At 42.8% G+C, this 26,453-nt stretch overlaps 1 protein-coding gene across 2 annotated transcripts in view; it reads right to left on the minus strand.

Moving 5' to 3' along the window:
* Positions 1-408: 408 nt before the first annotated feature.
* LOC311038112 (inositol hexakisphosphate and diphosphoinositol-pentakisphosphate kinase 2-like) overlaps positions 409-26,453 on the minus strand; it is a 61,630-nt gene continuing 35,585 nt past the window's right edge. The window contains exons 18-31 of one of the 2 annotated variants that reach the window (XM_084047455.1): positions 22,299-22,522; positions 21,265-21,392; positions 20,154-20,268; positions 19,554-19,661; positions 17,848-17,964; positions 14,600-14,764; positions 13,445-13,486; positions 12,003-12,182; positions 10,951-11,026; positions 10,441-10,560; positions 9,177-9,239; positions 4,825-4,968; positions 4,311-4,406; positions 409-2,317 (exon numbers count right to left, since the gene is read on the minus strand). In XM_084047455.1, coding sequence (XP_083903581.1) covers positions 1,833-2,317; positions 4,311-4,406; positions 4,825-4,968; positions 9,177-9,239; positions 10,441-10,560; positions 10,951-11,026; positions 12,003-12,182; positions 13,445-13,486; positions 14,600-14,764; positions 17,848-17,964; positions 19,554-19,661; positions 20,154-20,268; positions 21,265-21,392; positions 22,299-22,522 — 2,063 coding nt within the window. In that variant the 3' untranslated portion in view covers positions 409-1,832. The remainder of the gene's footprint in view (positions 2,318-4,310; positions 4,407-4,824; positions 4,969-9,176; positions 9,240-10,440; positions 10,561-10,950; positions 11,027-12,002; positions 12,183-13,444; positions 13,487-14,599; positions 14,765-17,847; positions 17,965-19,553; positions 19,662-20,153; positions 20,269-21,264; positions 21,393-22,298; positions 22,523-26,453) is intronic. The other variant, XM_084047454.1, reaches the window with a different exon arrangement.

Below are 26,453 nucleotides of genomic sequence, written 5' to 3' on the forward strand. Positions count from 1 at the left end.
CATTCTAATCAATGATGGACAAAACAACTATCTCCACATTAATGGACAAAACAACTATCTCCACATTAATGGACAAAACAACTATCTCCACATTAATGGACAAAACAACTATCTCCACATTAATGGAAAAAACAACTATCTCCACATTAATGGACAAAACAACTATCTCCACATTAATGGACAAAAACTCCACTTGAGGTGTATTTAGCTAAAGTGATGATAATAAGGACACATTCAAGTATCTGACAGTGTATAAAGTCACAATACCAACTGTGCCGTTTTAAAAACATGTTGTTTTTTGTTCATTTCCTGACAAGTTAATATTTTTAACATTGTTCTGCCTGACAGCAGAGATATGTTGTATTGGAACTCTACTGTTATGGAATGAATTGCCAAAGTGCACCAATATTATTGCCAACACAATGTCTTATCCATTTATTGTACTTTCCTGGTTATAATGATATGATAATAATCAAAAACAAAAAAAGATATCCATGAGCAAAAAAAGAGAAAAAAATAGAAAATGTGCTCCTCGGAGCACAGGTCTCCGCCAGCACTGTTCCTGATTAATCCTGTCTTTGAAGTGACACACCTATTTATAGGTCTCTATTTCATCATGCGTCTCGCTAGCCAATCAAAGCACACCCTTTCAACATATTGTCACGTGTCACGTGAAGCTTGACCAATGTTAGCTTGGTGGACACACGGAAGGACGAGAACGAAAACATAGTCTCCTGGCGGAGACAACAATAAAAATAAAAATGAGGAGCACATATTTTGTCTTTGAGTCGATATTGCAGAATCACTTTCATTGTAATGTAACAAAATGTAATGTCATTGTGATGTAACAAAATGTAAAGAAACTGCCTATACTTCATTCATACTCCATGTGCCGCGTACCAAAAATAGCTGATCTATAAGCTCACAACGCGGCGCGATGCAACGTGTTTTGAGCTTATAGGCAGGCTATCTTTCTTTGGCGCGTGACAACGGTGTATGACGAAGTATAGATCAGTGTTCAGAGTGGATCTGAAACCTTTGTTTCTTTGGAGGTTCAGACACTCGGTCTCGTCTCAATCCGCACGCTGTTCTGCTAACGTTACCGCTAGCTCCTTCGCCACGCCGCACACTCACATAATAGTCACAAATTCTCACAATATTCAGTGGAATCATTTTTGGGGGTGTTGTGTCCTCAATCCGCAGGGCAAAAACATAAAGCTATACAGAAAAGTCTTACCACCCGACTCGGTTCAAAAACAGGAGGTAAGCATCTCTGAACACGCTGCACTTCTTATTAATGGCCCAGAAGGGGTCACTATTTCCCCTCCTGCTGGCTGCAGAAGAATTACTACCGGCCATTAATTACTATGGAGATTTGCCCAGACTTTACACTTGATTTTGTTACCTTGGAAAACATTGTCATAAATACTTTATGCTTTCACATTCGCTAGTTTGAAGTCTTCTTTCAATGATCATGAAAATATACATTTCTGTAAATTATGGTCTCACTCATGTTTAAACTGATGATAAAGTAGGGCAATGCTTCTAGGGCTTCTACTGGCTCTACTGAGTGAAGACCCGCCCTCGCTGCCCTTCCAGCCAATAGCATTTGTTTCCCGTTGCTTTTCGGAACCGGAAGTTCCCAAGATGGTGGATTTAAACATTTCTGAAAAACAGGCTTGAAAACAGGTCTGCAGAAACCTGTGGGTGAAGTGACGGCTCCCTTCGTCCATATTGTTTTACAGTCTATGGTTCATAAACAGAAAGCTATACAGAAACGTTTTACCGCCCGACTCTGGTTGGCGTGGCAACAAAAGCACCTGCATCAGTGTTCAACTGATGGAGGCTTGAGGACTCAGGGGTTCTGCTGGAACTGGACGACTTCCTGATGCCAGCTCCATGTCAGCGCTGGAATGGACCCGTTTGTTGTTCCCACTGGTTTGGTGGGGGGTTGGGGGAGGTCCAGGAGGTTGGTGGGGGGTTGGGGGAGGTCCAGGAGGTTGGTGGGGGGTTGGGGGAGGTCCAGGAGGTTGGTGGGGAGCTGGGGGAGGCCCAGGAGGAGGTCCAGGAAGTTGATGGGGGGTGGCGGGAGGTCCAGGAGGTTGGTGGGGGGTTGGGGGAGGTCCAGGAGGTTGGTGGGGGGTTGGGGGAGGTCCAGGAGGTTGGTGGGGGGCTGGGGGAGGCCCAGGAGGAGGTCCAGGAAGTTGATGGGGGGTTGGGGGAGGTCCAGGAGGTTGGTGGGGGGTAGCGGGAGGTCCAGGTTTACACGGCTCTGGAAGCTTCATGGACTTGTGGGCTCTGGTAGTGGCAACGCTCTCTGAGGAGAAACAACATTCACAGATGATGGTTGGGTTTACAGAGAATAATACACAACCATCTCTATAGTTTATATAGAATAATACACAACCATCTCTATAGTTTATATAGAATGATACACAACCATCTCTATAGTTTATATAGAATAATACACAACCATCTCTATAGTTTATATAGAATGATACACAACCATCTCTATAGTTTATATAGAATGATACACAACCATCTCTATAGTGTATATAGAATGATACACAACCATCTCTATAGTTTATATAGAATGATACACAACCATCTCTATAGTTTATATAGAATGATACACAACCATCTCTATAGTTTATATAGAACGATACACAACCATCTCTATAGTTTATATAGAATGATACACAACCATCTCTATAGTTTATATAGAATGATACACAACCATCTCTATAGTTTATATAGAATGATACACAACCATCTCTATAGTTTATATAGAATAATACACAACCATCTCTATAGTTTATATAGAACGATACACAACCATCTCTATAGTTTATATAGAATGATACACAACCATCTCTATAGTTTATATAGAATGATACACAACCATCTCTATAGTTTATATAGAATAATACACAACCATCTCTATAGTTTATATAGAATGATACACAACCATCTCTATAGTTTATATAGAATGATACACAACCATCTCTATAGTTTATATAGAATGATACACAACCATCTCTATAGTTTATATAGAATGATACACAACCATCTCTATAGTTTACATAGAATGATACACAACCATCTCTATAGTTTATATAGAATGGTGCGAAAAAACAAAACAATCCGTAGAGCAACGAGGTGTCGGCTGTAACGATTGGAAGAACATCCTCTAACAACAGGTTAGAGCCTAACCCTAACAACAGGTTAGAGCCTAACCCTAACAACAGGTTAGACCCTAACCCTAACAACAGGTTAGAGCCTAACCCTAACAACAGGTTAGAGCCTAACCCTAACAACAGGTTAGAGCCTAACCCTAACAACAGGTTAGACCCTAACAACAGGTTAGACCCTAACAACAGGTTAGAGCCTAACAACAGGCTACAGCAGAAGAACAACAGGCTACAGCAGAAGAACAACAGGCTACAGCTAGCCTCGCGTGGCCAGACAATATCACACGACACACTGCGTGGATATTAGTCTGGTCCCTATCAACGATAGATTTTTTTCCAAGGGGCGGTTACAAAAAGATCCAAACGGACTCTATTGGTTAGACCTAAAACCAATCAGAGCAGTGCTTCCTGCTACGTCACACACAAGCGCCGGTGCTGAAATAGTAAACGAAAAGCTAGCTCCACTCGTATTTAGTCTGGTAACCAGATGAAACTATTCTTAACACATCTTTCTTTCCAACAAAAGCTTTAAGGGCAATTGTTTGTTCGTCTTTTAGAAAATAAATATTTTATAACGTGTTTACTACCGATGCTATGGCGGCGTCCATCTTTGTTGTGAAAAACTGAAAATGAGTCTCCCGCATTGTACGTCATTGCTCCAAATAAGGTGATAATCCCGCCCACATTTGGATACTGGGCCCTGATTGGTCCTTCACGACTTCGGAGGGAGAGAAATGAAATCTCTATTGAGGGGGGCCAGACCTAATCTGCCGAGGGCTAAAGTGCGATGCAATTTTGCAAAGGCAGATTCGTCCGGAACCAGGCTAGGCTACAGCAGAAGAACAACAGGCTACAGCAGAAGAACAACAGGCTACAGCAGAAGAACAACAGGCTACAGCAGAAGAACAACAGGCTACAGCAGAAGAACAACAGGCTACAGCAGAAGAACAACAGGCCACAGCAGCAAAAGGCCACATTGGGTGCCACTCCTGAGAATACAATTAGCACAAACTCACCAACATTGGACAATAGAACACTGGAGGTCTGGAGTTCTGTCATCCTCTTTTCATATACAGAGGATGAGTATTTAATGGAGAGGAGTTCTGAATGAGTATTTACCGTTTGCAGCATTGTCAAGGACCTTTGTTCCTTGTGTGAAGGGACAGGGCAGGACTTTAGCAGGAGTATATGTGTTGAGAGGAGCTTTCTTCACAGCTGTTGAACAGCCAGAGACAACAATACATTAGAGACAAACAAGCTACATCCTATTGTTCTGAAGTGAGGGGGTCAACTGTATGTGTTCAGTGTAAGTCTCTACAGAATGTTGACAAATGCATCGTTTCACGTCATCAAACGATACACAGACAATATTTGATCGTCGTTCTCCTCTAGACGTGATGTGACGACCGATATTTAGTATTTAGTAAATCTTCAAACGAATTTGAAAAAACGTTGGTTCTATTTCAGAACCAGCAACGTTTAGTTTCCCTTCCAAACACAGCTGATGGGTAGGAGAGAAGGTAAGTAAGATAAGTTAAGATATAAGGTTAAAAATCCCTTCCAAACACAGCTCATGGGTAAGAACAACGGTAAGGTAAGGTAAGGTAAGGTAAGGTAAGGTAAGGTAAGGAACCTGCAGACGAGGCGGACATGTTGGAGTCGGAGTCATGTGACATGGCGATGGACACAAGGAAATCGTCCACTTGCTTCAGAGATAGAGAGTTGTGCAGAGTCTCCAGAGGACAGATGGACGGAACCATGGAGTACAACTCCAACCCTGGACACAAAACGGCATTATGGGCAATTATGGGATTGATGTTTGGTCCATTGTTACATAAAGCTTTAAAATACACTGGTGTTCCTAATCAAAGATAACATACACAGGTGTTCCTAATCAAAGATAACATACACAGGTGTTCCTAATCAAAGATAACATACACAGGTGTTCCTAATCAAAGATAACATACACAGGTGTTCCTAACCAAGGATAACATACACAGGTGTTCCTAATCAAAGATAAAATACAAAGGTGCTCCTAATCAAAGATAAAAGACCAAAAGACCAATGGTTCAAAACCGGTTACACTTTCATATAAGAACTAATTCTAGACGTCATTATAAGAACTGATTCTAGACCAGTTAAACCTGATTTGTGTGTGTGTGTGTGTGTGTGTGTGTGTGTGTGTGTGTGTGTGCGCGCACACTGCACGCATGTGTTTAAATGGTGCATATGTTGCACTGTCTCCTGTTTCTTTTTAATGAGTGTAATTGGTTTCATCTTTGTGTTGCAATCAGCTGCAGCTGTTCATGCCTTGCTCTGACGGACGGACAAACACACACGCTCAAGTGTAGAGCGGCTGGCACCGCTAAAAAACATTCTTTACTGGACGTTTTGTGAATGTTTAAACATTCTTTACTGGACGTTTTGTGAATGTTTAAACATTCTGTACTGGACGTTTTGTGAATGTTTAAACATTCTTTACTGGACGTTTTGTGAATGTTGTGCAGGGCAGATCGAGCTGTTCAAACACTGAATTACAAATCTATATATCATGTAACATATTTAATGTTTGAGAATGCCAAATTATAACAATATATATATATAACAATGCAATATATACATAACATATTTAACGTTTGAGAATGCGTATAACAATGCGTTGAAGGTGATAAAACAAGTTGATTTACACATGAAGCCATCAGTGTAAACTATAGGGAACACAAGGACAACAAATGGAATGACTAAATCATCAGTGTAAACTATAGGGAACACATAAGGACAACAAATGGAATGATTAAATCAAACATCGAGGGGAAAAAGCTACTTACCACTGAATATACTGGAAAAGACTGAGCCGTTTAGAAAAGCAGATTAAAGCCAAAATTAACAAACCACCAACATTCCACAAAGTCATAACAGATTCCACCAATAATGAGAAATATGCCATACATTATAATATGCTAAATACTATGCTATACATTATAATATGCTAAATATGCTATACATTCAAATATGCTAAATAATATGCTATATATTGCCCAGAACTTGCAAACTACTCGTTCTATTTCATCTCTGCTGACCGCCAGAGGCATTGCTTTTATACAGTATTAGATTTTCAGGTCACTATGCGGCCTTCAAACCTAGTCCTATGTTGCGCTGATAAGAGCAATGGTCACAGAGGTATGGCCATTTTAAGTGTTAAACACTGCTATTACACTGAAGTATGGCCATTTTAAGTGTTAAACACTGCTATTACACTGAAGTATGGCCATTTGAAGTGTTAAACACCGCCTTAACACTGCTGCAGAGCAGCGATGCACTTGCAGCACCCATGTCCAGCTGTCATACATTTGCAACCTTGCGTTTGGGAAGTAGGGGCACTAATGGGTTGCACAGTTGAACTCCACACCCCTCAAAGAGTGTGTGGGTGAAGTTTCAGGGCAATCAAAGAGGTCATTTCTGATCAAATTGAAAGTATGTTGAACCACCAACCAAGTCTGGAGCCTGTAGCATGCTGGGAACTGTAGTTATGGCTGTAGGAACACAGATGGGGCGGGGCATCAGCAAATTCCCTATTGGCCGTCTAAGAGCACCCACCAAGTCTGGGGCCTTTAGCATGCTGGGAATTGGAGTTAGTGGCTGTTTAAAGCCCAGCCAATAGGAACACAGAGGGGGCGGAAAAATGGTGCGCCTGGGTGCCACATATGGTCCCTGGTGTGTCAGACCCCTGACCAGTGTTGGTGCAGATCTGCATGTTACGTTATGGAATTAGCTAGACACTGAGCCACCTACACTAGACACTGAGCCACCTACACTAGACATGGTCTGGACACTGAGCCACCTAAACTAGACATGGTCTGGACACTGAGCCACACTAGACATGGTCTGGACACTGAGCCACACTAGACATGGTCTGGACACTGAGCCACCTAAACTAGACATGGTCTGGACACTGAGCCACACTAGACATGGTCTGGACACTGAGCCACCTACACTAGACATGGTCTGGACACTGAGCCACACTAGACATGGTCTGGACACTGAGCCACCTAAACTAGACATGGGCTGGACACTGAGCCACACTAGACATGGTCTGGACACTGAGCCACCTACACTAGACATGGTCTGGACACTGAGCCACACTAGACATGGTCTGGACACTGAGCCACACTAGACATGGTCTGGACACTGAGCCACCTACACTAGACATGGTCTGGACACTGAGCCACACTAGACATGGTCTGGACACTGAGCCACCTACACTAGACATGGTCTGGACACTGAGCCACACTAGACATGGTCTGGACACTGAGCCACCTACACTAGACATGGTCTGGACACTGAGCCACACTAGACATGGTCTGGACACTGAGCCACCTACACTAGACATGGTCTGGACACTGAGCCACCTACACTAGACATGGTCTGGACACTGAGCCACCTACACTAGACATGGTCTCAGGAACAACCAGGGTGAATGGAAGTCGCAAAAGGGTGTGTAATGGTTGCACATGGGTGTGTAATGGTTGCACATGGGTGTGTAATGAAAACGGACAATGAAAGCGACTGCATTGTGTTTTTTATTTTATTTTAAATTATTTTGGTGTTTTTAGTGTAAAAAGTATGTCAGTGTTTTGAATGCACAACGCATGTTGCTGGACAACACATAAATCAGCCTAATGCTTCATTTGTACTGCATAGATCTTCTCGCGTGCCAATCTACAGTAGATTGGTTATTTTTGACATGCAACAGCGGTGTGTAGCTCACAATGCACACAATGCTCACAACGCATCACAATATGTCACAATGCTCACAATGCATCACAATATGTCACAATGCTCACAATGCATCACAATATGTCACAATGCTCACAATGCTCACAATGCATCACAATATGTCACAATGCACACAATGCTCACAATGCATCACAATATGTCACAATGCTCACAATGCATCACAATATGTCACAATGCTCACAATGCATCACAATATGTCACAATGCTCACAATGTGGTGCGTTGTGAACTTGTAGGCTTGTATTTTTGGTGCGTGACACATCGTGCAGCGAAGTACAACTCAGGCTTAAATCAGGCTTCAGCTTCACGTCTAGCTTCAGGGTTATCAGGGGTGCATAACACATCCAACCAATCAGGCTTCAGAGTTACCATGGGGTGGGGTGGTGTGGTGCTGCGCTGACAGTTTAGCCTGGCATTGTCCAGACTGATAACGTGGATTCACTCTCACGTTCCTCCCCGGTATCAGTCTGGACTTCGGCCCATAGGGAGCGAGTATGAGAAATCAGAAAATGATCGGGCCAATCAGTGACTGTGACTACAGTGAAAAGCATCAAAATAATTTCTGATTTCTCATACTCACTGTCTCACTCCCTATGGGCCGAAGTCCAGACTGATACCCGGGAGGAACGTGAGCGTGAATCTACGTTATCAGTCTAATACCAGGCTAATGTTGGTTTACTTTGTTGGTTGTTCATTGTTTTTGATGTAAAGAATACTTGGGTTCATGAAAGGAGCTATACAAATTCAAGCTATTATTATTAATAAAGGTTTTACAGACGTGCGGAAGGCAGACAGAAGAAGCCTGATTTGTACTTTGTCACATGGTGTTGTCCGTCGCGCACCGAACATAGCAGATCTGCAAGCCCAGAATAAGAGGCAGATGAACATGCTTTGGGTTTTGTAGATTTGCTGCTGTGTTCGTGCCTGACAACGGGGATTTAACAGTCTTACTTAAGCCTATTTTGTGCGCAACTTAGCATGTTTTATGAACAACTGAACATGTGAAGTTGCCATTTCGCCAACTATTATATGTCTGTTCAATCAATCAATCAATCAATCAATCAATCAATCCTGTAGCTAGAGCACAAACACATTCCATATGTTCTGAGCGTGAGCACATGCCTTGGTTGGGGAGGACTAATTCAAACAGAAACTCAAATCAAATGGATGAGGTAAAAAGCAAACGTACCATTTGTTGGGTGTCGCGCAAACGAGACTGAAAATCTTTTTACTCCAGGACCATGCGTGGCCTCTGAGAAAAAGACAAATCAAAATGTATAAGAGTTGGAAGAACATAAGGGAGTGACAGATGACATGCAGAAGAGGGGGATGAGTGGTGCGGAAAGGAAAGGAGGATTTGGTTTAGTCGTTTTAATGTTGACCTTCCCTTCAGCCACAGCAGTTTTAATGTTGACCTTCCCTTCAGCCACAACAGTTTTAATGTTGACCTTCCCTACAGCCACAGCAGTTTTAATGTTGACCTTCCCTTCAGCCACAACAGTTTTAATGTTGACCTTCCCTTACAGCCACAACAGTTTTAATGTTGACTTTGTAGAACCGCTGCTCCTCGAAAGGAGCCAGCTTAGGTGGTTCGGGCATCCAGTACGGACGCCTTCTGAGCGCCTCCCTAGGGAGACCCCGGGGCAGACCCCGGGGCAGACCAAGGACCAGATGGACTATATATATATCTCCACTAGGAGGAGACCCCGGGGCAGACCAATGACCAGATGGACTATATATATCTCCACTAGGAGGAGGAGACCCCCTGGCAGACCAAGGACCAGATGGACTATATATATATCTCCACTAGGAGGAGGAGACCCCCTGGCAGACCAAGGACCAGATGGGGGGATTACATCTCCACACTGGTCTTGGAACGCCTCAGGATCCCTGAGTTCTAATGTTGCTATGGAAAGAGAAGTCTGGAGCTCTCTGTTGGATGATGGATCAGATGGAGTTTAAGTCTCTTGCTCAAGAACACAAATGAGCTGAGAGCCTCTTCTACCCCATATATAACAGAACTGCATCTTCAATGGAGAACATGGATGAATTTAACCAATAGACTGGAGAAGAAGTACAAAACTAGCTCCTTTGAAGGCAACTCTGAGAGCACTATATAAACAATGCTTCATTGGCTTGGTGTTGCTAGGCAGATTACTGAGTGGGCGGGGTCTAGCGTTCAGAACGTAGAGCTGAGAAGCTTGGAAGTATAACTTGGTTTTGTCCTTAAGAACTGTGTTCAGAGTTGTCAGTCTGCTGCAGCCTGTTTATTAAAGTGTTTGTTTAGAAGACATCTTTCTCACGACTGACTTCAAATACAACTTGAATGGAATCTTGACATGGAGTCTTTGTAATGATGAAATGAACAATGGTTGGTAAAATGAGGGTTGATGTTTTTCTTTAGTTTTTATTTTTTGGTTTGATCCAACAGATGTGTGCGGGTCAGCACATACCATCTAGGAAGGCAGGAGAGGTCAGCTTTTTGCGATGCGCGCGAGCGTAATCTTGGAGGTTTGGTGCGCTGGAGGAAGCTCCTAGCACCATGGTGCTAAACAGACCAGCGCAATGTGACCCTGAGTTAGAGACAGAATACACACACATACACACACACTGACCCTGATGAGAGTTAGACATATAACACACACACACACACACACGCACACACACACACGCACACGCACACGCACACGCACACGCACACACACACACACACACACACACACACACACACACACACACACACACAGGCGCGCGCGCACACGCATGCACCATGCATGCATCTGATAGGAAGATTCTTGCCACAAAAGTCTGTGAGCAGCCTGGCAGGAAGTTTAGGCATCATGTCACGCGGCACAAAGGACAAAGGAGTATTTCACTAATTTAACCTTATCTTCATAATAATATATTATATACTCATTATAATATCATATAATAATAATAATATTAATAATAATAATTCTTACCTAAGCCAGTAGTCAGCTTGAGTTCAGAGTGCATTCTGGGAGGTCTTTGCAGGTGAGAAGTGTTCTCTGCCAGGACCTAGAGAAAAACAAATGACAATAAAAGCCATAATGTGAGTGTTAATAAATATGAATCATGATTTCATTCAGCCGTGTGATTCCCATAGCTCACATTCCTCCACCTGGTTTTAATTAATTGAAAAGATAAGCCAGGGACCCCATAAGAGAAGATTTTTACGGCTCTAGCCGAAAAAAATAATAATTTCAAGGACCCCCAGTTTGACATGCATTAGGGCTACAGACCCCCATTTAATGGCATTTCTATCTCTGGGACCCCAATTTATATTGTAAAATCAATGTTAATTTAACTCTGAGAGTGTACAAATGGAACCAAATGGACCCTAACGGGTCCATTTGGTTCCATTTGTACACTCTCAGAGTTACAGACCCATAAGGGTCCATTTGGCTCCTATCCATCATTTAGCTGGGGACCCCCTGGAACCCCCTCAAGTACCCCTGGGGGTCCCCGGACCCCACTTTGAGAACCAATGATCTAACTCAAGATGACGTCCAGACGATGTATTACTCTATTAAACAGCTGCCGTGCTCTGAGTCCTCGATTCCATAGCCTGAGGGGACGGGACCGTCCGATTGGTTGAGGAAGACCAAACCTACGTCTCCGAACTAAACTTAGCAAAAAGCGTTAGCAATAAAGCCATATCATGACGTCTTTAACACGATTAAAATTAGATATTAAACACATTGCCTGCCAAAAACGTTTAAAAAACGTTTATGGCAAAAAAATAAACGTTTTTCCGTTCGTCACAAAGAACCAGGAGATAACATTTTCCAAAAAGTTGCTGCTCCATTCACTTCAATGTTAAAAAATAAACTGACAAAAAAATAAAAATGTTCCTATGTTTAAGCTGTAAACATGCTGGCAGTCTGTGAGTACTATTTTTGAAAAACCCTGGCAGTTTAAGAGTTAATCTGAACAGCTTGGGTTTGGGTTAAATGTGATCGTAATGAAATGGAAAAAGGAAGGAATGTTGAACCTGTTGCCATGAGCCAAAAATACTGGAGGTGAAAGCCAGGGATTTGGGGGACACGGGGGACGAGGTTATTTGGTCCCCTGATGGGCGTCGTCGACGCCCCGTAGCGACAGCACAGGTATAATGAAGCCACGGGCCAATAGAGTCAGGGCTAGACACACTCAGTGGGCGTGTCTCCTCTTCCTGGAGGCGAGAGAGGGGGGAGGGGCAAACACAGCAAATATTACACACAGATAGAACATTATAGATCTGCACACATTAGAGCTGAGAGGTTTATCCATGAAAGCATATTATTATATTTATAATTATATCCTCCATGAGTGCACATGACACTGCATATCGTCTAGGATATTGTCCTATCGTCATACAGTGTCAAGGTTGTGTTTTCCTGCTTCATACGTGAGGCACATTCCTGAGCTTATTCTTCATGGTCGATGTTGAGGTGTTTGGGCACAAGTATAGGGATTGTTGTCAATATCAAGCATCTCTAGTATAGATGTATATACTATAAGGGAGGCAGGGACGTGCACAGATAGACTCTAGGCGGTGCTGGAGCACCTGCCCTTTGCCCTCTTGACCAGAAGTGCCCTTTTGAAAAAAATAAGAAAAAAACATGTTTTTTTGGGGGGTTTTTCAGTTTACAGCAGGGGTCTTCAACAGGGGGTCCAGGAGTCCTCAGAGTTACTACAGGGGGTCCGCCAAATCTTTATGTGATATGATTTTTCTTTTTACCATAACCACTCGAAACCTAGCATCCCTTTTCTGAGGAGAACTTTAGCCAAAAGTAGCCGATCTACAAGCCCTGTGAGCTTGTAGATCGGCTATTTTTGGCAAAGAGGTATAGGTGTAGAGGGAAAAAAGAGCAGACCAAGTAAACAAAAAAAAGTATCATTTACTTGAGCACCTGCCCCTCAAAATGTCTGTGCACGCCACTGAAGGGAGGTGATATCACTCCTCTCTAGTGTAGATGTATACATCTACACTAGAGATGAGTGATATCACCTCCCTTATAGTATATACATCTATACTAGAGATGAGTGATATCACCTCCCTTATAGATGTATACATCTACACTAGAGATGAGTGATATCACCTCCCTTATAGTATATACATCTACACTAGAGATGAGTGATATCACCTCCCTAATATAATATATACTATTAGGGAGGTGATATCACTCATCTCTAGTATAGATGTAGGTAGTAATGGATGTTATTAGGGAGGTGAACCATCTCTCTACTGGATTGAACTTTTTGGACAGAGCAGAAATCTAGAGGGTTCATATTGAACCTTTTTGGACAGAGCAGAAATCTAGAGGGTTCATATTGAACCTTTTTGGACAGAGCAGAAATCTAGAGGGTTCATATTGAACCTTTTTGGACAGAGCAGAAATCTAGAGGGTTCATATTGAACCTTTTTGGACAGAGCAGAACATAGTATCATACTTTGCCAGGTGAAGTCTTGATTAAGTCTGTCTGCGATGGAAACTATGAAGAAAGCATGGAAAGAGAAAAGACAAATAACCAAATTCAAAGTATTAGAAATGGAACTATATTTAGCACCATTTGGTTAGTCATTCAATATATACTGTAACCACATCATGTATTAAAACACAGTATATAACCACATGTTTAAAATACAGTATATAACATATTATGTATAAAATACAGCATGACACAGAATTAATAAAATACAGTATAAAACCACACCATGTATTAAAACACAGTATATAACCTCATAATGAATAATAATACAGTATAGGGTTTGGGTTAGTTATATCATGCCTAAACGTAAGCCAGAAATGTGATATTTGTGTGTTTTTCACCAACACAGAATCATGTCAGTGACCTTTCCGTTAGATTCCTGGTATTAAAATTCTATGACAAAGTGGGTTTATTTGTCTTTGTACGTTGTCTGGTTCAGGAGATATGAAAACCTGCGCTTTCGCACTGGCCTGGACATCGATTCAAAATGGTCACCAATGGTAACAGTTTCAAACATTGGTTTAACTAAAGTGAAAACATGGGACAAATTAAGATAATAAAATAAATCTAAGCAGACATTGGTTTAACAAAACTATAGATGTATTAACCACTGTTCACTGATCAGTGAATAGATGTATATTGATCAGTGAATAGATGTATAAATGTAATAATAATAATAATAATAATAAACTTTATTTGTATAGCACCTTTCATGACATGAAATGCAGCGCAAAGTGCTTTACAGAGCAAGAATACAGTTACAGTTACAACCAATTTAACAATAAAGCAAACAAAAATAAAATAAAATAAAAGCAAAAGCATAAAACATTAAAATAGGCAATACCTAAAATCTTAGGTGTAATGGGAGTTTATTCCACACTGTTGGTCAGTAAAAGCAGAATGCTGCTTCACCGTATTTTTTATATGTCATTGTAGGCACCTCGAGCAGGTCAGCACTTGAAGACCTGAGGGGCCGGTTTGGAACATATCTCTCTAGGCAGTCATAGAGGTAGGAAGGTGCCAGACCATTTAGAGCTTTATAAACTATTAAAATAATTTAAAAATCAATCCTAAAAACAACCGGGAGCCAGTGTAGTGAAGTACTGTATCACTTACTTCCACAGAGCCGATCTTCTTTCCTCGCGCCAGCGGCGACTTCCTGATGTAGATGGGGTCAGAGGTCAGGGGCGTGAACATCATGAGGGGGGCGCGGTCAGTGACGCCCGGAGGCGGAGTCTCCTCATCACTGTCGTTCTGCGACCTCTTCTTAGAGCCCTCGTTCTGCACGGTAACACATCGACCAATGGTTAATACACGCTCTGCCCGGTAACACATCGACCAATGATTAATACTCGTTCTGCCCGATAACTAATCAACCAATGGTTAATACTCGTTCTGCCCGATAACTAATCAACCAATGGTTAATACTCGTTCTGCCCGGTAACACATCGACCAATGGTTAATACTCAATCTGCCCGGTAACACATAGGTATATGTATAATAACTAGTCCTATGTTATGCAGATAAGAGCAATGGTCACCAAAGTATGGCCATTTGAAGTGTTTAATGGGGCGGCAGTGGCTCAGGGGTAGAGTGGCCGGTAGAGCGGCCGGATGGAAGCCGTGAGGTTTCCAGTTCGATCCCGGGCTCCCCCAGAGTTAGTGTAGAAGTGTCCTTGAGCAAGACGCTGAACCCCTAATTGCTCCCGATGAGCAGGTTGGTGCCTTGCATGGTTTCCTCCGCCATCGGTGTATGAATGTGTGTGTGAATGTGTGTGTGAATGTGTGTATGAATGTGTGTGTGAATGTGTGTGTGAATGTGTGTGTCAATGTGTGTGTCAATGTGTGTGTGAATGTGAATGGGTGAATGTAATGCAAAATCTATGTAAAGCGCTTTGGATAAAAGCACTATATAAATGCACCATTTACCATTAACCTTTTAACACTGCTATAACACTGCTGCCGAAAGGCGATGCACTTGCAGCACCCAGGTCATAGCTGTGCAACCTTGTGTTCGGGAGGTAGGGGTCTACGACCACTTCCTGGTAAAACTGGAAGTGAACAGATCCACTTCCGGCCTGCACCATTGAACTCCACACCCCTCAGAGAGTGTGTGGATGAAGTTTCAAGGCAATCCGACAAACGGGAAGTAGGAAATAAAAACCGGAAGTCTAAGAACACCTACCAAGTTTGGAGCATTTGATTGATTGATTGATGTACTTTATTTAGTAAGACATGAGAACAGTACATGACAGTACATAACAGTACATGGAAGTACAAATTCACAATACAAGGTCTACTAAACTGGATAGCTCAGTTAAGCACGTAGCTTGTTTAAGATGAGATCCCCACGCACACAAATCATGATGACATATAAGAGACAGACAGATATACACACTACTATACAGAATGTCATACAATCAGTTTACAGGTTACTGGTATGAAGGGTGAAAAATATGTACAAAAAAAGAAAGAGAGGGGGGGGGGGGTAGGTTAGGTTAGGACATGGGGTAGGTTAGGACTTGGACAGGGGCCATTTTTGAATTGCAGCCTCCTGAAGGTGTATCTTTAGGGCATTTTTGAAAGTGAGTAGGGTTTTACACTCCTTTACTCCTTTTGGTAGGGCATTCCACATTTTAGATGAATAGCATGAGAAAGAGTTCATTCCCTTTGTTGTGCCAAATCTGGGTTGAACATGGTTTGTGGAGCTGCCTCTGGTGTTATGATCATGGACTTGATTAACATTTTGGAAGTATTTTGACAAATACAGGGGGATCCCAATGTTGTGGTGTATCTTGAAGACCAGGCCCATAGCAAGTTGCTGTACTCTGTCCTCAACCCTAAGCCATCCAATCCTAGCAAAATGGGCATGGGTTAGATGGGTTTTGTAATTGAGGCCAAGAAGTAGCCTTACAAGTTTGTTTTGGGATGTTTGGAGCCTTGTTTTTAGGGCCTTGGAGGTGTTGTGATACCATGAAGTGCATGCATAATCATAATGACCTTGTATGAGGGCCCCTACAAGAATCTTCAGAGTATTCTTACTGACTTTACGAACAAGCCTCCACATCCTCCGTGTTATTTTGTGGACCTTTTTGATCGTCTTTTCAGCGTTTTTGTCACCTGAGAGGTTTGCCTCCAAGATGGAACCCAGGTAGGTAATTTCCTCCTTTCTTGTGATAACATTTTCACCCACTTTGAGCGTGAAACTCTCAGCCTTTCTAAGGTTAGGGTTGGACCCAAAGAGGATGGATTCAGTTTTACCCAGGTGTAATGAGAGTTTGTTGTCGGAGAGCCAGATGCAGATCTTGTTGAGTTCAGTGCTGAGAGTTTTCTCAACCTGCAGCCTGTCCCTGTCCGAGACCAGCAGAGCCGAGTCATCTGCGAACAGGAACAGTTTGCAGTCGCAAGCTGAAGCCATATCATTCACATATATCAAGCATGCTTTATGCTTTATTTATATTTAGCATGCTGGGAACTGGAGTTACGGATGTTTAAAGCCCAGCCAATAGAGACACAGAGGGGGCGGGGCTTAAGCAATTACAGCCTGTCCCTATTGGCCGTCTAAGAGCACCAACCAAGTTTGGGGTGTTTAACATGCTGGGAATTGCCGTTATGGCTGTTTAAACCCCAGCCAATAGGAACACAGAGGGGGCGGAGCAATGGTGCGCCTGTGGCAGCCAGGGGCCCCTGGGTGCCACATGTGGTCCCTGGTGTGTCTATGTCAAGAACGGGAGCCCCGTTCAGAACGTGTGCGCGTTAGCTTACAAGTGGGCGTGCCTTCAGATCAGGAAGCAGGCCACGCTTTACCCAATCAAATGTAGTGGGCGGGATTTACATCTGTGCGCTCACTTCCCACTGGAAACAAACCGAAACTCATTTAACAATAGCGTCCTCGGAGCAGACAAAACCACGGAATGTTAGTAACATTTTAACTTGCTCTTTCATCATAGAAACAAGTGGGCTTATAACCAAAACCATCCATGTTCTCTGGGAGAAATGGTGTTAGTGTTCCGTGGAGAAATATTGTTAGTGGGAATGAAAACATAGGCGCACCACCGGAAGTGGAGGGCTGAGGGCATGTCCAAACCCCGGTTTCCAGTCAGCATAGGTCTAGATAATCCCCCCCCCCCCCCAGAGTCAAATGCTAAAGTGAAAAACGCTGGGGGTGCTGTTTTTCCTTTTTATTTGACGATAGGTTCCCAGATTGTGTCTATTCTGAGGGCAGAACCCTGACCAGTGTTGGTGTCAAGTTTGGTGCGGATCAGAGCAACGGTGCCCCTTCAACCCACCCACCCACCCGTTGACCCGCCTGCCCACTAGGCAATATTAATCTAGGATTAATATAGGTAATAAAGGTATAATTACCTCTCTAGAAGCAGGTCTGTATCCAAATCCTGAAGGCAGGTTCTTGTCCTCCTCACAGCCCTTGGCTCCCGGACTGAAGTGCATTTCCACGTGAAACCTCTCCTCTGAGCTGGGGTCCTAAAAAACACCTTCCATCAGTCCTACATGTAGCCAAACACCTACCATCAGTCCTACATGTAGCCAAACACCTACCATCAGTCCTACATGTAGCCAAACACCTTCCATCAGTCCTACATGTAGCCAAACACCTACCATCAGTCCTACATGTAGCCAAACACCTTCCATCAGTCCTACATGTAGCCAAACACCTACCATCAGTCCTACATGTAGCCAAACACCTACCATCGGTCCTACGTGTAGCCAAACACCTACCATCGGTCCTACATGTAGCCAAACACCTTCCATCAGTCCTACATGTAGCCAAACACCTTCCATCAGTCCTACATGTAGCCAAACACCTACCATCAGTCCTACATGTAGCCAAACACCTACCATCGGTCCTACGTGTAGCCAAACACCTACCATCAGTCCTACATGTAGCCAAACACCTTCCATCAGTCCTACATGTAGCCAAACACCTACCATCAGTCCTACATGTAGCCAAACACCTACCATCGGTCCTATGTGTAGCCAAACACCTACCATCGGTCCTACGTGTAGCCAAACACCTTCCATCAGTCCTACGTGTAGCCAAACACCTACCATCAGTCCTACATGTAGCCAAACACCTACCATCGGTCCTACATGTAGCCAAACACCTACCATCAGTCCTACATGTAGCCAAACACCTACCATCGGTCCTACATGTAGCCAAACACCTACCATCAGTCCTACATGCAGCCAAACACCTACCATCAGTCCTACATGTAGCCAAACACCTTCCATCAGTCCTACATGCAGCCAAACACCTACCATCAGTCCTACATGCAGCCAAACACCTACCATCCGTCCTACATGTAGCCAAACACCTACCATCAGTCCTACATGTAGCCAAATACCTACCATCGGTCCTACATGTAGCCAAACACCTACCATCAGTCCTACATGTAGCCAAACACCTACCATCAGTCCTACATGTAGCCAAATACCTACCATCAGTTAACTCTACTGTCACACACTAGTGATGCGCGGGTTTTCATGACCCGCCCCGCCCCGCCACGGAACCCAACCCGCCTCAACCCGCCCCGCGGACCCATATATAAATCTAGGCTCCGCGGGTCGTACCTATAATTCTGTAAAATCAAGGTTAGAAAATAATCTTCAAGTATACACCCCAAGTGTATTCAAACTGTTTTATTGTTATTATTCTTATTAGGAATAAAGACAAAACAAGAGCATGTGATTTTTTTTTTTTTTACGTGTGTGTGTGATAGTGATGCGTGGGTTGACCCGTTACCACGGGTCAACCCACGCATCACTATCACACACTAATGGACCAGCAGCATTGGTACCTTGTTGGGGTCTTCATATAGCATAAATACAATAAACAGCAGCATTAGTACCTTGTTGGGGTCTTCATAAAGCATAAATACAATAAACAGCAGCATTAGTACCTTGTTGGGGTCTTCATAAAGCATAAATACAATAAACAGCAGCATTAGTACCTTGTTGGGGTCTTCATATAGCATAAATACAATAAACAGCAGCATTAGTACCTTGTTGGGGTCTTCATAAAGCATAAATACAATAAACAGCAGCATTAGTACCTTGTTGGGGTCTTCATAAAGCATGATTACAATCTGTGTCATGTAGTTGAGCTCGCTGACCACTTTGAGGTATTCCATGGCTCTGTTCCACTGCTCATCCTTGGTCTCCTGTCAAAGGGAAACAAACAATCATTTCAGTTGGAACATTTATTAACTTAGCATTAGTTAACCCTTACATCACAGAGGACTCCATAGCACAGCATTAGTTAACCCTTACATCACAGAGGACTCCATAGCACAGCATTAGAGTTAACCCTTACATCACAGAGGACTCCATAGCACAGCATTAGAGTTAACCCTTACATCACAGAGGACTCCATAGCACAGCATTAGTTAACCCTTACATCACAGAGGACTCCATAGCACAGCATTAGAGTTAACCCTTACATCACAGAGGACTCCATAGCACAGCATTAGAGTTAACCCTTACATCACAGAGGACTCCATAGCACAGCATTAGTTAACCCTTACATCACAGAGGACTCAATAGCACAGCATTAGAGTTAACCCTTACATCACAGAGGACTCCATAGCACAGCATTAGAGTTAACCCTTACATCACAGAGGACTCCATAGCACAGCATTAGAGTTAACCCTTACATCACAGAGGACTCCATAGCGCAGGGTGGACAGCAGAGAGTGAACGTGACTCTCACTGGTGAAGTACAACCTGGTCCTCACGTGGCGCTCTGGTGACATCACACCTCGGGAGTATCTGAGGAGACATTACATACTTATATTACTAACCATACATTAGGGTCTTACAGAGGGTTAATTAAAGGTATAAATGTGTACATTAGGGTCTTACAGAGGGTTAATTAAAGGTATAAATGTGTACATTAGGGTCTTACAGAGGGTTAATTAAAGGTATAAATGTGTACATTAGGGTCTTACAGAGGGTTAATTAAAGGTATAAATGTGTACATTAGGGTCTTACAGAGGGTTCATTAAAGGTATAAATGTGTACATTAGGGTCTTACAGAGGGTTCATTAAAGGTATAAATGTGTACATTAGGGTCTTACAGAGGGTTAATTAAAGGTATAAATGTGTACATTAGGGTCTTACAGAGGGTTAATTAAAGGTATAAATGTGTACATTAGGGTCTTACAGAGGGTTAATTAAAGGTATACATGTGTACATTAGGGTCTTACAGAGGGTTAATTAAAGGTATAAATGTGTACATTAGGGTCTTACAGAGGGTTAATTAAAGGTATAAATGTGTACATTAGGGTCTTACAGAGGGTTAATTAAAGGTATAAATGTGTACATTAGGGTCTTACAGAGGGTTAATTAAAGGTATAAATGTGTACATTAGGGTCTTACAGAGGGTTAATTAAAGGTATAAATGTGTACATTAGGGTCTTACAGAGGGTTAATTAAAGGTATAAATGTGTACATTAGGGTCTTACAGAGGGTTAATTAAAGGTATAAATGTGTACATTAGGGTCTTACAGAGGGTTAATTAAAGGTATAAATGTGTACATTAGGGTCTTACAGAGGGTTAATTAAAGGTATAAATGTGTACATTAGGGTCTTACAGAGGGTTAATTAAAGGTATAAATGTGTACATTAGGGTCTTACAGAGGGTTAATTAAAGGTATAAATGTGTACATTAGGGTCTTACAGAGGGTTAATTAAAGGTATAAATGTGTACATTAGGGTCTTACAGAGGGTTAATTAAAGGTATAAATGTGTACATTAGGGTCTTACAGAGGGTGCAGTTTGTTGACGGTGTCATCGTCTTGTGTTCTCTGGAGGTCAGAGCGGATCTTACGGATCAGAGGCGTGCAGTAGCCTTTAGCGATGTCCAGCTTCTCAGCCTGAGAGATACCATACTCCTTATGGAAACAATTATACACATAACATGAGAGATACCATACTCCTTATGGAAACAATTATACACATAACATGAGAGATACCATACTCCTTATGGAAACAATTATACACATAACATGAGAGATACCATACTCCTTATGGAAACAATTATACACATAACATGAGAGATACCATACTCCTTATGGAAACAATTATACACATAACATGAGAGATTCCATACTCCTTATGGAAACAATTATACACATAACATGAGAGATTCCATACTCCTTATGGAAACAATTATACACATAACATGAGAGATACCATACTCCTTATGGAAACAATTATACACATAACATGAGAGATACCATACTCCTTATGGAAACAATTATACACATAACATGAGAGATACCATACTCCTTATGGAAACAATTATACACATAACATGAGAGATACCATACTCCTTATGGAAACAATTATACACATAACATGAGAGATACCATACTCCTTATGGAAAGAAGTTATACACATAACATGAGAGATACCATACTCCTTATGGAAACAATTATACACATAACATGAGAGATTGAGAGATACCATAAAGAAAACACTATTATACACATAACATGAGAGATACCATAAAGAAAACACTATTATACACATAACAGAGAGATTATACTAACCCTAACCCTAGATTTCATTAAGCAGTATAACTAGCATGTAGCCAACTGTTAGAACAGGTGTGAAAGTATGCCAATTCACACCTGGCAAATGCCACACTTTCTCGGAGACAAGACTTTATGGACGACCATCTACTGATGTTCTACTGATGTGCCAATGTCTCTTTGAAACGTTGGAATGTCACATCTGTACACATGGCTGTGGTAGACAGGCGGTAGATGTCCATGGTGGTGTGGTCATTGACATACCTGTGGTATGACGATGTCGGCCAGGGCTTTAGACAGACGGTAGATCTCCATGGTGTTGTCCAGCTGCAGGGAGCTGTTGTGCTGGACGTCGTACTTGATGCAGTCGTAGATGTCTGGGACCTTACTGATGTTGTAACGGCCGTTCTTCATCTTAAAGTCTTTCTCCAGCTTGGACCATCGCCTCAGCATCAGCTCCAGAGTCTCACTGTGGTACAGCTGGATGTCTGGGAACACACACATACAGTACATTCAAATAATAATATCATAATAACTATATATACATAATGTATATACTCCATACATTTACACTTTATATGAATACACATCATACATCCTTCCAAGATGGCGGAAGGAGCGGATCGCAGCACGCCTGCTCCGACTTTCAAACGTTCACGGCTTAAACCTGAAGTCTACAAAACAAATGACGACAAAATCATTGTGGAGGATGAGTTACTACACTTTCTCTCTACAAAGATCAAAACTTTAAGCCAAGATGAAATCGTACTGCTGGCTACTAATACGTTCGACACCGAGGGGATTGAGGCGTCTAAGAAAGTATTGTTTGAGTTGTGCCCTGCTACCACGCAGAGGAACATAGCCCACAAAGGGCTGCATAAAGACGTGAATAACATCAAATTGTGTCTCAAAGTGTTGAACGAATCTGGGGAGAAAATACCTAGATTTGTATCACATTATCTGGAAGATTTACCGCCGGTGTCGTTTACCAGCATTGACACAACTTGTCTGCTACGAAGAATGGAGCAACTATATGCAGAAGTGTGTTCCCTGAAACGTGTCACCCAGCTGCAGACAGAGGTATGTGAGCATATGAATGACCGGGTGGCAGCATTAAAGCAACGTCCTGCTGAGCGAGCTGCGGGTCTTGATGACCCGGGGCTGGAGCCTGCTACGCTGCAGTCGCGGAGCGAGGTATCCAGCTGTGGCATAACGCTTGGGACGAGTGCGACGGAACCGGAGACGAATGGTTCGAGGACAACAGCGACCACTCCAGGGATGAGTGCGGCGAACCAGGCTGCGGTGAGAGCGGCATCATCACGCAGTCCGGCGGAGAGGTGGTGACGGCCTCGGGGACCGTGAAAAGGTCTATCGATCCTGAAATCCCATCCTTCAGCCTGGTTGTGAAAAAGGGCCGGCCCCAGCAGGGGTCGGGGCTTGCCTCTGCTCTAAGGGGGTCGCGAACCGCTGGCAACACCAATGGACGGGCAAGGAGGCCAGGTGTTGCTCCCGTCGTCGGCACCAGTGCTGTGAGTAGCATTAAAACGGTGCAGACCAAACTCGTGAATGTGTTTGCTACCAAGTTCTGTCCTGAGTTGGATGCTGACACCCTTTCTGTGTATCTTAAAGGCAAGCTCAATCGTGAGGTTACATGTCACAAGATTGTCAGTGCTCATAGCAGATTTGGATCTTTCAAAGTGACTGCGGAATGTAAAGAGGTTGGGGAGATGTACGCCCCTGAGCTATGGCCTGAAGGAGCGTTCATTCGACGGTATCATGAACCGCGCAAGGCTGGGACTGACGGGGCTGCAGTGAAGATCAACGTGCAAGCAAGTAATAATGTGCAGAATGGGCTTACGGACGATCAATACGCCTAGTCTGCTATGCGTGTTGGTTTTTTTAACTGTCGGGGGCTGCGCCTTGGTAACAGTGCAGGAGACGTTGCCAGACGCGCACAAGTGGATAAACTGTTGCAATGCTGTGACATTTTGTGCCTGCAGGAAACGTTCCTACCTAAACAGGACTTGGGACAGTTGAACTGTTTTAATGACGAGTTTCATGGTGTGGGGGAGTCAACAACTGACCTCACCTTGGGTATAGTGAGGGGAAGGATCCCTGGAGGGGTGGCCATTTTATGGCACAAAAAGCTTGACTCTATGATTAAAGTCATTAGACTTGACACAGATTGGTGTATAGCTGTGGAGTGTAGGGTAAACAACAAAGTGGTCACTATACTTAATGTTTATATACCTTATGAAAGTCAACAGAATGAGGATGAATACCTGAACAGATTAGCTTTTATTAATTCTTTTATTCTAGAGAAACTCTCAAAAAGTGATGTACTGACTTATTTTGGGAGAACTAATTAACTGTTCAGTGATGTATTGTTGCCCTATGATGCAATTTTATGTGCCGATGTAAACTGTAAAGTAAATAATCATAGCAAGGACCTCTGTGCTCTCTATGACTGTATTGTGGCGGCTATGTGTGAGGCCAGCAGACCTCTTTATCTGCAAAAGAATAGTACCAAAAAAGTAAAGCCGGGGTGGAACAAGTATGTGGCAGCCCATCACGCAGAAGCTAAGCAGGCCCATAAGGCGTGGGTCCTGGCTGGTTGCCCCAGACAGGGACCAGTGCTGGACCATAAAAAGAATACCAATACTCTTTTTAAATCAGCTGTGCGCCATATCAGTAGGCACGAGGCTAAAATGAGAGCAGATTCTATGGCTGACAAGCTACTTGGCCATAATGTAAATGGGTTTTGGAAAGAGGTGAGAGCTCTGAACAGAAATAATGCTAACTTACCTTGCAACATGGAGGGTGTCTCTGGGGAGAATAATATAGCAGAGCTCTGGAGGGAACACTACTCTCAGGCATTTAATTGTGTCAAAAGTGACCCATATGAATTGGACAACATTAATAGTAGTTCTGCCATTGGTTTCTCAGCTAATGAGGTTCGCAAAGCTATAGAACAGTTAAAAGATAATAAAGCTAGTGGCTCTGATAATATCACTGCTGAGCACCTTAAACACGCCAGTCCTAAGGTTGCGGTCCTTCTGGCTATCTGCCTTACTGGGCTTATGACACACGGGGAACTGCCAAATTCCATGTTGTCTGTCACCCTGGTGCCCGTGATAAAAGACAAAGCTGGCAAGGTGGGGAGCTTGGACAATTACACACCTATAGCTCTTGCTAGTGTAATGTCCAAGGTCCTGGAAAGAGTCCTATTAGATCGACTCTCTTCTTTTTTTAATACTACAGACAATCAGTATGGATTTAAGGCAAAGCATGGTACTGATCTATGTATATATGCACTGAAAGAAGTCATTGAAAAATATAGAAGCCAGAATTCAACTGTCTTAGTTGGTCTGGTTGATGCGTCACGTGCTTTTGACCGGGTCAACCACCAGAAACAGTTTTTAAAGCTGAAAGAAAGGGGAGTGCCTGATAGCATTACACGCATCTTGGCATACTGGTATGCTAACCAGAGCATGCAGGTCAGATGGGGTAGTGGGGTATCGGCTCCCTTTTCTGTCAGTAATGGGGTACGGCAAGGGGGGTTACTCTCTCCAGCCCTGTTCAATTTATATATGAACGATCTCTCTGTCCAGTTAAATTACTGTAATACAGGCTGCAAGATTGGGGACACCCTAATTAACCACCTTATGTATGCGGATGACCTGGTTATACTTTCTCCCAGCAGAGCTGGGTTCCAACAGCTGCTTAACATTTGTACAGAGTATGGTGTAACGTTTGATGTGAAATACAATGCAAAAAAAGAGTGTGGTCATGACATGCAGGACAAGTGAAGACAAAAACCTTTCCTTTCCAAACTTCTACCTTGCTGGGCAAGTGCTACCTGTGTGTAGTAAAGCTAAGTATTTGGGACATGTCATAACAGACCAGTTGACGGATGATGATGATCTGTATAGGCAGCGTCGAACACTTTATGCTCAAGCTAATATGCTGGGGAGGAAATTTAATTTCTGTTCTGTTGAGGTAAAGGCTAACCTATTTAGAGCTTACTGTACTCCCTTGTATACTGCCCCTCTATGGATTAAGTTTAAACAGGCTAGCTTGTATAAACTTCAGGTTGCCTATAATGACTGCTTGCGTCTATTGTTGAAAAAACCTAGGTGGAGCAGTGCTAGTGAGCTGTTTTGCAACCTGGGTATTAGCACTTTTCAAGCTCTTCGGAGAAATTTAATGTATAAATTTATGTGTCGTCTGAATGAGTCTCAGAACTCTATTATTGGATTACTGGTTAATCCCTGCCACAGTGTTACTCGATACCAGTCTCCTTTCTGGAAACACTGGTACGATTGCCTTATTTATAGCTGATGTTATGAATTTGTACTGTGTTCACAATGTTTTTATGTGTCTTGTTTTTATTGGACCTTGTGTCTGCTAAATAAAGTT

This window comes from Gymnoscopelus microlampas, assembly GCF_963454915.1.
Source record: "Gymnoscopelus microlampas genome assembly, chromosome: 21".
NCBI classification, from domain to species: domain Eukaryota; kingdom Metazoa; phylum Chordata; class Actinopteri; order Myctophiformes; family Myctophidae; genus Gymnoscopelus; species Gymnoscopelus microlampas.